General features: G+C 46.0%; 1 protein-coding gene across 1 annotated transcript in view; it reads left to right on the top strand.

Annotated features, from left to right (window-relative positions):
- Positions 1 to 12,354, top strand: part of LOC103805469 (unconventional myosin-VIIb-like) — a gene marked incomplete at its 5' end in the record, with an annotated part of 28,315 nt that overhangs the window by 12,306 nt on the left and 3,655 nt on the right. Inside the window, 15 exons of the mRNA XM_009078121.1 lie at positions 187 to 414; positions 839 to 1,006; positions 1,605 to 1,722; positions 1,816 to 1,942; positions 2,679 to 2,848; positions 3,315 to 3,496; positions 4,275 to 4,402; positions 4,691 to 4,848; positions 5,282 to 5,435; positions 7,536 to 7,691; positions 8,475 to 8,580; positions 8,693 to 8,806; positions 9,669 to 9,756; positions 10,849 to 10,955; positions 11,411 to 11,596. Coding sequence (XP_009076369.1) covers positions 187 to 414; positions 839 to 1,006; positions 1,605 to 1,722; positions 1,816 to 1,942; positions 2,679 to 2,848; positions 3,315 to 3,496; positions 4,275 to 4,402; positions 4,691 to 4,848; positions 5,282 to 5,435; positions 7,536 to 7,691; positions 8,475 to 8,580; positions 8,693 to 8,806; positions 9,669 to 9,756; positions 10,849 to 10,955; positions 11,411 to 11,596 — 2,190 coding nt within the window. The remainder of the gene's footprint in view (positions 1 to 186; positions 415 to 838; positions 1,007 to 1,604; positions 1,723 to 1,815; positions 1,943 to 2,678; positions 2,849 to 3,314; positions 3,497 to 4,274; positions 4,403 to 4,690; positions 4,849 to 5,281; positions 5,436 to 7,535; positions 7,692 to 8,474; positions 8,581 to 8,692; positions 8,807 to 9,668; positions 9,757 to 10,848; positions 10,956 to 11,410; positions 11,597 to 12,354) is intronic.

Raw genomic sequence — 12,354 nt, 5'->3', positions numbered from 1 at the left:
ATGATTCTTTGCCAGCTCACATAGCTGACTAGAAAAACACATCCATGTACCACATACAGCTTGCACATCCCTCTGCTTACCTTCGCAGAGTTTTTCTTGCTGTTTGGAGTCCAGGAGCTTTGGGTTTGTTGCCCTTCACTCGATGCAGAGCAGACGTGCCAGTAAGGCCGTGTCCCTTTGCCGTAGGTGTGGTCTCTGGGCGGGGGCCGCGATCACGTCCTGGACGCCATCTCCCAGTGTGAGCAGCTGGTGAAGGAGAGGGGCACACACGAGCGCCACGCGCCCTGGCGCCTCTACTTCCGCAAGGAAATCTTCACCCCCTGGCACAACTCCCAGGAGGATCCTATCAGCACTGATCTCATCTACCACCAAGTCATCCGCGGCGTGCGGTTTGGAGAGTATCGCTGTGAGAAGGTGAGTCTCCTGCTTCATCCTCCTAAGGAGACAAAGCTGTGTTAATGTTTCCCACATTAAAAAGCAGGAAGATGAACTGAGTTTCTAGTGGATGTGAACAACTCTTCCCTTCTTAATGAACAGTTCCTGTCCAGGTGATTGTGCCAGGTATCGCACAATTAATGCTGCTGAGGTTCTTTTCCTGCAGCTTTTGATCCATGTGGCAGCTGGAGGCATGTCCACAGGGTCAAATCGGGTCTTGCTTTAAAATATCTTTGCTAATAATCTCTGATGTTATGGTTGTGTGAAGTTCACTCCTCCTTATGCTGAATGACTATTAAGTTATTCAGACAAAACCAGAGAAAATCCCATTCCTAAACTGGCTTCAGGGCTGAACGAGGCCACCAGGCCTTTCTGACCTCTATTAATGGATTAATTCTTTCAGGAGGAGGATTTGGTGGAGATAGGTGCAAAATATTGTTATATCCAATTTGGAGATTCCATCCGCAATGAACTTGTGCAGAAGGTGCTCCATGACTGTATCCCAGTGAAACAGCTGAAGTCCAAGCCCCTGGAAAAGTGGGTGAGCCTTATAACCTATGCACATGCTAAGGTAAGAGGTTTGTCTGGCACTGTTGGGTAACCACTCTCAAGCAACAGCTTCTGCTTCTTTCACCATTTCCATTTATGAATAGTCTGTTGGGGAAGGAGGAAAACCAGCTCAGTTTGTGTATCCCAAATAGTTCATTAGGGCTGGGGGAGCAGAGATCCTTTCCACTCACTCTTCCATATGGGGCTCAGCAGGGGGGCAGAATGAAACACTACATTTGAATATCTAAGTAGAGTAACTTCTAAGGCTTTCACATCTGACAACTGAGCCAGGATGGGTATGGGACGGAGTATTGGTTTTGATCTGGAAATGGATTACCTGAATTATTTCCATGGCACTCAAAGCGTTTTAGGCTCTGAACAGATCGATCAGTGGGGATTTGAAGGAAATTTGAAATCCAAATGCATGTGGGCAATCTCAGCTGCTTGTGGCTTGGGGCCCTGGAGACTGTTCCTGATTTGTTTTCTCCAGGTACCCTTGACACCGGTGACAGCAGAAGGTTATTAGGGATCTCTCTGGGATCAGGCTTGTTGTTTATTGTCTGCAGATCATGCAAACCAGATTTTACTGAGCAAACCTTGGGTGTGCTTTTATCCTGCAGGCCCCATACACACAGGACCATCTCTCCTCCCAGACTGTGAAGGAACAAATTGTAGATTTTGCTCGTTTTCAGTGGCCTTTGCTTTTTTCCCGATTCTTTGAAGTCACAAAGTTTTCAGGTAATACCTGAATCCTGGGAGTAGAAGACAGATATAAGATCAGTAGAAGAAGACTTCTATAGCATTGATAAGGAGCTTTTGCTGTATTTTCAGGGCCCAGCTTGCCTAAGAACCACTTCATTGTTGCTGTAAACTGGAAAGGCATCTGCTTCTTGGATGAGTCGGAAAAGCGGCTCCTTGAGCTGACCTTTCCAGAGATAACTGGCATCCACACCAACAGGTGAGGGCTCCAGAAAGACAGACCTGAAGAAGGCATCTCTGCCCGTACTTGGAAAGGATGTACTTGCTGTTGCCTTTGCTTGCTCTGCCATCTCCTTACGTGATTTGATCTGTACCTGGAAAGGTGGTTTAGCCTAATCGGGGAAACATAAAGGAACAGTTTCTGAGCAGCCTGTAAAGGAAATACTGCAATGGCTGGATCCTTCCAGCTGGTGGAAGATGGTCCTGCTCAGTCAGAAAGGTGTAAAGAGGCACAGACATGCATTGAGACAATGCAAGGCCCAAAAAACCTAATATAATTAAGCCATTGTCTGTTATGCGTGTTGGGAATTCTTATCCTTCTCAGGTGTCATGGGATCTGAACAGGATAACTGAGAGAACGAGGGTAACCATTGGCTTGCTCAGGGCACACATCCTTGCATCAGATCTCTCAGAGAAAAGGGTCTTACATACATGAAATAAACCTCTGTGAGGATTGTCACAGATTTAACTACCTGCCCAGTTACTACAGAAGTCTGTAATGAAGCACTTGTGTACAAAACCTGGTGGAGTCCAGAGTGAACCTGAATCTCTGCAATCCTTCACACCTACCAGCTCATGGGGAGGCAAATTAACAACTACCAGTTCTCACTATGAGGGAGTAGACTGCATGGAGGTGTAGGTGCCTTGGCTATGATTGCAGATATATCTGTGACTTTTCCAGATGTTCTGGTAACAAACTGTTCAATTACACATAGGGCAGTGAAGTCCTTTGGACAGAGCTGCACTCTCATTACACTTCGTGCTGAGGAGTTTGTCCTGACTTCAGTAAACAGTGTTGTCATTGCTGAGCTGGTGGTCATGTTCCTGGAAGGACTGAAGAAAAGGTCACGATTTGCTGTGGCAATGCACGAGAGAAAATCCCAAGGTAAGTATTACACTTTTCTACTGGGTGGGGAAGAAATCTTGAGAGAACCAACAGCATTTGTTTGAAAGTGCTCAGAGAGGAGAGGGAGACCTTCAGCAAGAGGTCCTTTGCCTCAGGAGAAATGCACCAGCACAAAAATGCAGAGCATAACTCGACGGGATTTGGGGCCTTTGCATACAAATAAACTTTCCTTCCTCCTTCTATCTCTTTGCATATGTTATTTAGATAGTACAGTGTCCAACAACTCAGCTTGGTTAGAGCATGAAGTTGGATCTGTGCTCCCTGGAAATACTTTCCAGAAAAATATCACAGAGGTAATGAACTAGACATAGTTACACAAATCACTTTCTATTGCTACTTGAATTCAGGCCTTCAAAATACAATTCCCTCATCTTTCACAGTGCAATCCCTTTGTAGCTTCTTGGGCTATCAGGCCTGAACAGTACTCCCTTTTTCTGTTTTCCAGAAGACCCTGGCATCCTGTCCTTCAAGAAGGGAGACTTGCTAATCTTCACCGAAGACAAAAGGCTGGATGCAGACTCTGGCTGGATCTCTGCCCAGAATGAAAGGACAAGCAAAACAGGGAATGTATTTTTGGAAGACATCTACATCATTCCTTCTCTCACAAAACCCTCTAGTCAAGTGCTGGTAAGAAAATCTGAGCACTCTTTGTGAAGAGACTGGAAGTAAAATGGTGGTAACAGTGTTAAATATGATTAAATTTATAACTGGAAGATAATTGTTCCTCCAAAGTCAGACAAGTTCTGTATCTCCCATTGAAATAAAGCATTACATTCTGTCTTATCTGAAACCAAAACTAAACCTAGCCCAGACTCTAAGGAGAAGACTGCAGTTGCACAAAAGCAATGACTTACAAAAAAAACAGTCTGTTCCTCATGAAAGATTTCAGTGCCTGGAATTGGTAGCAATTAATGGATCTGGATGCATAGTTGAATTTCCCTGTGTTTACCCTGGGCTTGACTGGTGGTCACATTAGGCCTCAAGGGAAGCTCTGAGTGCAGCAGATCACTTAAAAAGAATATGTCTTTGAGGGAGGTTTCCCATTGATCCCTCTCCTAACAATTTTGTCTTCAGAAGAATTTTGGAGACTCAGTATATTGGATACAGTGCTAACAAGTAAAAGGCTGAAAACTGAGGGGAAACCACACTTGTGATAGGCAGGTACAGTTTTAAATGTGCTGTGCTTTGGACAATCACATACATTTTGATGTTCTCTACTGCTGGGTCTGTGGAAATGATTTCCATGAGTCAACTGTACCCAAGTCTTTCTTGAGTCTCTGGAGATGCTGCTTTGAGGACAGGGCTCAGGCAGCACAGAGTCCTACCTGCACACCTGAGTAACACGTGGCAATCTGTGCAGACACCTGTGCCCATGCAACATCTCTACATGGTTGTGTCATTCCAGAGTTTGCTGATGATGTCTCCAGACCAGAGGAGGACAGCATCACAGAACTCATTCATGGAGGAACCTGAAGAAGAGGATGTGAAAGTGAAGCCTTACACCCTGGAGGAGTTCTCCTATGAACACTTCAGGTGAAGCTCTCTGTGTAGTGTACACGCTAGGAAAGTTCTTGTGGATCTTCAGTGATCCTTGAAGCCTAGGATGTAATGGCATCTCCCAGTTCTGATTAGGTTTCTTCTTTTTGTAAGCCTTCTCCCTTCTGGATTTACAGGAAACTACATTTTCCTGCTCTTGTTGACTTGCAAATCAAAGGGGATATGAGAACATACCTAGAGAGATGTCTTTGTGATAACGACCTGCTATGTTCTTAGAAATACTGATCCAGTAATTTTGCGTTGCCTGCACTTGTCTTGATTCAGGACTCCTGAGAAGGAATCCATCAGCAAAGCTGTTCTCCAGAAATCCCGTGGGCGCAGTCAACTGTGGGCACACTCTAAGGAGCCCTTGAAACAGCCATTGCTGAAGAGAGCATGCACAGACCCTGACCTTCGGGATTTGGCCTGTCAGGCCTTCATTGATATCCTTTCTCTCCTCTCTTTGACACCTGAGAACACGCAGGGGAAGGAAGAGCTAGCTACTTTCACTCAACTCACCTCTGCTGAGATGCCATTACAGGGGATACATTCACATAAAGGTGGGGTGTACCCGATCTGTTGCCCTTGTCTACAGAGGAAAGATTCCTATTCCCTCCCAGTGCTCTACAGCTCCTGATGGCTCACTTAAGTGAGAACATGGCTTTAGGAGTGAGTGAAATTTACTGCACATGCCCATAGCAAGCAGCTAACACAGTACAAATCACAGCCAAGAAGCAACTCTGCATAGAGGACAGTGAGGGAACATGCTCCAGACATTCCTTCCAGTATTTGCCACTTAGGCATCAACACAGTCACTAACAACTTCCCATTTGCCTTCCAGAATTGGCCTGCTTTTCTCCTTAACAGCACATTCACCCATCATGAAATTCATGGGAGACTATCCCTCGAAACAGGCACACTCCTCTGTGGAAGTCACTGACCAGATATTTGTAGCAGCTATCCAGGAGGAGATCCTGCGGGATGAGATTTACTGTCAGATTATGAAGCAACTGACTGAGAACAGAAACAGGTACTCACCTGGGTGCAAACACACTGTTTCTGCAAGGCCAGGGCTCCAGTGCAGATGCTGATCAGGAACCCCTGCTGCACTTGTGGGGCAGGGGCAGAGGGTAAGGATGGCCAAGTGTGGCTCACCTTTGTGGAGCACTCAGGACCAGTGACTGGCAGTGAGAGGCCACAGAGCATCAATATTCCTCTACCCTGAGCTGCTGCTTTGCTCCCATCAGCATTCCATGCTCATCTCTGTGCAGTGTGGGGTGAGGCAGGCAAGGTGCTACTGAGGCTCTCTTGTTCCCAAGGTACCTGGGGAGAAAACATGGCATGGAGTCCTTGCATGCCCTCAGTGACTGCCCTGCCAGCCCTCCACTTGAGTTACCCAATGACAGCATTTCCCTCCCACAAGCACTTAGTTCACAGTAGATTTTTACCACCTGTGAATAAATACTTCTGAGTAGTTCTATTACTTAGGTTGCACAACTGCCTTGCAGAACAGACTGGTTACATGGGCCCCTGCCCACATACAAGTGTCTGAAATAGGCTGGTGTTTTCTTCCCCACTCACAAAATGATAATTTGACCTACTTCCAGGGAAACTGAATTGCAAAAAGAAGCTTAAAATAATACTAATGATTAACAAAATGTTTTTTCTGTTTCTGACTGCAAAAGTTAGAGAAGGATCTTCTGTCTATTTATTTTCTTTCCTACTGTTCCACAAGTATTAAACTGAGTGGAACTTTTACCATGTGTGTAGCTACTGAATGGTAAATTTCCTTGCATGCTGTCATCTTACAGTCCATTTAACATTGTAGTCTGTAACCATGGTGCCAGGGCCATGTTTCCACCAGTTTTGTTGCTGCTTTGAGAAGGATCACTGATGTGGAAAAAACAATGCTTGAAAGGTGGCTATTTCCATATACTTTCATTAGAACAGCCAGAGCAACAAATCTTTCATCCTTCTCAGGCTGCTGTGCTGTGGATCATGTCCTACTCTCACACACAGACACAAACGACTCAGGCTGCTGTGGATCATGTCCTACTCTCACACAGACACAAACACCACAGATCCACAGAGAATAAATGGGATTAAAAGAGCGTGTCTTCATCTGCAAAATGAGAACAGTAAATGGGAATAAATAACCCAAGACCTCTTTATTCAGCCAAGTCTGGTGCCCTTTCAGAGGCAGGCAGACCTGCTGACTTTCCCAGCCAAAGCCACTCCCTGTGGATCATGTCCTACTCTCACACAGACACAAACACCACAGATCCACAGAGAATAAATGGGATTAAAAGAGCGTGTCTTCATCTGCAAAATGAGAACAGTAAATGGGAATAAATAACCCAAGACCTCTTTATTCAGCCAAGTCTGGTGCCCTTTCAGAGGCAGGCAGACCTGCTGACTTTCCCAGCCAAAGCCACTCCGCACCACTGAGCACTTCAGAGCCATCCTGGGACATAGCTGAAGTGTGTTTGGCTCCTGGCTTTGATAACTGACCACCTCCAGACTGCAGAGGTGAGGTCAGGGTGAGGTGCCAGAACAGCTTCAACTGGCAGATTTCACAGGTGCAGAGGCTGGAAGAACTGGCTCTCTGCCTTGAAAATGGTACCAGCTTGTAAGAACTGTAACTGCCTCGTTACACAATGCCATCTACAGGCTCGTTTTTCACAACAGGAGCACATGTAAGGGGAAGTCAGTGTATGCATTGCTCGTGCCCTGAGCAAAGCTGCCCAGCACAGAGGGCAGGTGAATACAAGCTGCTGAGAAACCACAGTCCAAGTACATGTGAGCTTGAACAGCAATGAGACAGTGGATTTCCAAGAGGAGGGCACCAGGGTCACTGTTGACAAGATGATTGTTAAACTGGAGCTTATATTTAACTCCTGAGATTTGCCATTGTCATGAGTATTTCTCATTCAGGACTTGAGACTGCCTTCACGTGCAGGCTGGGGTTGTTGCACAGCAAACAACTGCCAGAGCCTGGGTGAAGGCTCTGTTGATTTGCTGAATGGCACAACACACCATGATGGGAGTGTTTCTACTCCCTGGAGCTGGTGTGTGGTCAAACAAAGAACTGTATGTGGCTATAGCAGAGCTGTTTGCTTTGTGTTCACAGGTACAGTGTGACCAAGGGTTGGCAGCTACTTTGGCTCTGCACTGGCCTCTTCCCACCCAGCAAGACACTGCTCAAACATGCCCAGAAATTCATAGAGACACGTCAGAAAGAAACCCTGGCCCTGGCGTGCCGTCGGAGGATCCAGACAGTGATGAGGTAAATGATCTGGCATATAACCAGCTCAAAGTGTTCAAAACTCATTGATCAGGTTCCAGGTCAGAGAGTGACCCAGTGTGAGAGGAGTTTTGCCCATAAGCTACAGCGTAGAAAATCTCTGAACAGGCTGCTCTGTGCCACTGAGGACAGGAACATACCAGCCCCAGGAGGTTAATGTGCTAGGTTTGTCCTCACTTTGTGTCAGGGTTTATGCACGACTCAGACTTCAGGGCCAGTTTCTTTGCTTTAAAAGGCAGCTCTCCTCTGAGCTTAGTTTCAAAGAACTAGGTTTGTACAGCCTGAGCACCTCTTGAGTCACTGATTACACACCAGCTCTTATGTAACATGTAATGCTGCTAGTGGCCCTCCAAACTTTTTTGGTATTTGCCTCCTGTGCTCTAACTCATCTGAATATATATATTTTTGCTCATGCAAGGATTAAAAGGTATTTCTCCTTGTAGCCATTATCTTCACACTTCAGTAGGGAAATCTGCTGCTGAACACATAGAAGGAGCAATGGTGCTGGCTAGGAGGGTACCTTATCTGTGCAACCTCCTTGCAGAGCAGAACAGACTGCTAATATATATGCTAATAAGACGCTCAGTTTCTTGCTGTTCATCCACTGAATTTGCACTAGGGTGGAGGTCTATTGGAGCCTGCCCCATTGCACAGTACTAGCATTTTGGATGGAACCTGTTGTCCAGCTGGAATAGTGTGGTTCAGCTCCTCAAAGCTGAAACATCCAGCACTGATCTCTCATGTGATGGTGGTGGCATTTTCCAGGAGTGGCTGCAGGAAGTGGGCACCTCATCCTGTGGAGGTTGAGGCCATCCTACAGAACAACACTAAGATCTCACACAAGATTTGCTTCCCCAATGAAACAACACAGGTGAGCACTTACCTGTTTTCCCAGCCATGATGTGTTCATGCAGAAGCATGTTTGAAGGCATTCAGTGTTGCCATTTCTTCCTCTGTGTAACAAGAGTCTTGTTATCTCACAGACATTCGATGTGGGAACAAACACCAAAATCCGCTCTGTGTGTCAGAACATTGCTTCCAAATTGCAGCTGAGCTCCTGGGAAGGTTTCAGCCTCTTTGTGAAGATTGCAGACAAGGTAACTCTTCCTGACTGTGGCAGGGTGACCAGACTCTCCCTCCTCTCCTACTTACTTGCCAGACCACTTAAACAGCCACGTATGAAGCCAAGCACCAGAGCAGGTCATTACTGCTGCTGTCTTACCTGAGGGGATACAACCTAGAGTCGAACTTATAGCACCTGACAATTATTTTGAGTCTCTGGCAAGGTGGAGATTCAGAATTTCTATCAGTCTGCCAGTATCCAGGTTACTAAGAGCAGAGATGTGAGCTTTCTGGCAGCTGCTGGATGGTAGCAAACTGTATGTTGCATACTGCTGGATTTGGCCTTTTCCATTCAGGCCTTGTGCCTGATGTGCTGCACATGTACAGTGCCCACTAGGATTAGGGAGAGCTAGGGTTGACCAGTGCCAGCTGATTGCTCTCTAGTTTCTCAGGAGCTTGCCTTGCCTGAGCTGAAGCTTGGCTGCCTTGCTGAAGGTCCCTTCTCTCTGCACCTGTGTCCAAGGCAAAAGCAGCACTGAGTCCAGGCACAGGGAGTTCCTGAAAAGAGGAACCTGGTATGTGCCAATATTTTACAAAGAGGAGATGGCTAACAATAAGGTAGGCATCTTCAGCTTGACTGCAATAAGTAGCTTGGAAAGAAAAAAGCAACAGAAGCTGCAATAAAAATCCCCATAGGAAATATAAGTAAACCGAGCCTTCCTCCTCCTATTTCTCTACTTCTTCCCCCTTGCCTGTGTCTTCCCTGACATAATTCTGCTCTCTCACTGTAGACAGGGAAAGAAAATTCAGCCTGATACTTAGGTAGGTGGGCACAGGCAGTATTTTATATGATGTGCTAATCCCTCCTTTCTCTCCTTCATGGCTTGGCCTCTGCAGGTTATCAGTCAGAATGAAGCAGACTACTTCTTTGACTCCCTGAGGCAGGTGACAGACTGGAACAGGAAGAACAAACCAGGGAAAGATGGTAAGGAGAATGCCAAGAAGCTGCATGTGATGCTGTGTTGAACTGGGAAAGGAGCAAATTTATCCAGTAGGATTTACTCCATCTTGGGAAGTGTGTGGCAGAGTCTTATTACCTCAGTTTTGTTTGTGCATGCACAGTCACTGCCTGCACCAGCAGCAAGATCCAGGGACCTGATGCAGCCAAGCACTGGCTATCAGAAACTCCAGAACATTATAGTGGGGGATCTCTCCAGAAATCTAAAATTGGGACTAAAGATTTTCTGACCTATTGTATCCAAAACACTCAGCTGGATACGCACAAGTTAGATACCAGATCAGGTATCAGCCAGCACATGTAAACAGGTTCTTTACACAGTGTCACTCACATTGCTTGGGTTAGAAAATTACTCTCTAGATTACTACCTGGTGATGCCAAAGCACAAGTTGTATTGCCAGGGGGACACGTGTTAGAATAAAACAATATAACACTGATGCCAGCATTTCTTTGCACTTCACCCTCATGTATAACATACATTTTGAAATTCTACATCAAACCCAAACTACACTCAAATTTCATATCCATTTCTCCTGAGCTTTGCTTATTTTAGGACAGCTGAGGTTCAACTTCCTAAACCTCTTTCTGCTTCCTAAGACTTCCTAAGAGAAGTCTTTTCTTAGGAAGACTCTGCTTCCCAGAGTCTTCCTAAGACTCTGTCATTTCCCTTTTCTCCCCACAGCTGATGCAGCTGTCAGGAGCTCTAAAAACCACAGCATAAAGATGTGGTGCACTAAACCACAGATTATTTGTGCAAGCACAGCCAGCAGGGAATGTACCTGCATCAGTGGAACAGAATTCAGGTGTGCTGCACACCAGCAGGCAGCTGTCAGAGCATGATGAATAACAAGCACTCAGCCTCTCCCTCCCTCTCTGAAGAGCCTGCACCATATATCAACTGCATCATCAGTGTCCAGGAGCTGACAACCACCTTCTTGGCCATCTAAAATGACCTTCTGTATTTTTTTTTTGTTCATAATTTTATTACTCACAAGCCATTTGGAAACTGCAGAACTCTGCAGTGGCACAGAGAACACTAACAATATCTGGTTTCCTCAGGGGCTGCCATGTCTGTGACATATGAGGTGTACTTCATGAGAAAGCTGTGGCTGAATGTCACTCCTGGGAAGGACCTGAAAGCTGACACCATTTTTCATTACCACCAGGTAACCAGCTCCCTAAAGCACAGATATAATGGCAGGCAGTGGGATCCAAGAAGTTTCCCAGGGAAAGTAAGTCTACTGGAATGTCACCCTCTCCCTCCCCAAGGTCTGCATTATAGGAACTCCAGAGAAATGCCTCTGGAGGGCACAACTTAGCCTCAGGAGCAGGTATTTTTCCCAGTGTTCACACCTTAGCTACATTGCTGATGTTAGGAGCACAGTTCTCTCAGCTAATTGTTCTGTGGTCTTGCTCTATAATTGTACAAAGAATCACAGAAAGTTTTGTGTTGGAAAGGACCTTTAAAGATTACTCAGAGAACCTCCAGAAGGAGTCACAAGTTATTGGGATGTCCTTGGACTGTGGCAAGACTCACCTCTTGATCCCCCAGATTTAGAATGCTTAAGTCAGTGTTTACTTCAAGCCCATTCTGCCTGGACTGAGAGCTGGTCTCTTCCAGGAGCTGCCAAAGTACCTCAGAGGCTACCACAAGTGTTCTAAGGAAGACGCTGTCCAGCTGGCAGGGCTGATTTACAAAGTGCACTTCAACACCGACCGCACACACCTGGCAACCATTCCCAAAATCCTGAAGGAGCTGGTGCCAGACAACCTGCTTCGAGCAGCCTCAGCAGATGAGTGGAAGAAGGTAAGAACATCAGCTTTCATTAGTCATACCAGTTCCACAGAGTTTTGGGAGGGAAGAAAGACATCGAGCCACACTACATTTCAGATCTGATGGTCTTTGAAAGCACCATGGAGAGATGTTACTGGCTATTGCTGCTTTGCCTCTTATGGTCCAGATTTTGTAATCCAAGTATCTGCAGGCCTGGATGATGGACTTGAGATGTGCAACTTTCTTGGAGATACTAATCTATTTTCAGTGCCCTGAAGAAGAGTCAGAGATAGGGAAGTCAGTGATGGGACTGAGGATTTGAGGACATTGTACAGAAACTTGAGATATGTCATAAATATTTCATAGTTTGGCAGCAAATCAACCATCTTGCACCATGGGCATGTTGCTTGGAGCAAAAGAATCTTTTATCCACCAAAAGGCAAGAAGGTTTCAGCAGGTACTTATCACTTAGTCCACTGAGGAAGACACAGGACACTGTTTCAAATACAGAGGGGAAATTCACCCTACATGTTCCAGCAGAAAATGTGATACATGTCTGTGGGTGCTGAACACTGGCTCTCTGAATTTTGTGTCATCCTACACTGTCCCTCTCCCCTGAAGTCCATTCCCTTGGGCTCTGGGCTTCCTTCACTCAACACATGAGTACAGAACCCCAGGGGGCTCTGCCTACACCTTGCCCCATGGCGTGGCAGGCTGTTTTCATTTTCACAGTCTCCTGTTGCTGTTGGAAAAAAATAGTCTTGGTGATGATCTTCAGCACTAATAGTGGG

The sequence above is a fragment of the Acanthisitta chloris genome, unplaced genomic scaffold, assembly GCF_000695815.1.
Source record: "Acanthisitta chloris isolate BGI_N310 unplaced genomic scaffold, ASM69581v1 scaffold24717, whole genome shotgun sequence".
NCBI lineage: Eukaryota > Metazoa > Chordata > Aves > Passeriformes > Acanthisittidae > Acanthisitta > Acanthisitta chloris.
This window is presented reverse-complemented; position numbering and strand designations above follow the sequence as displayed.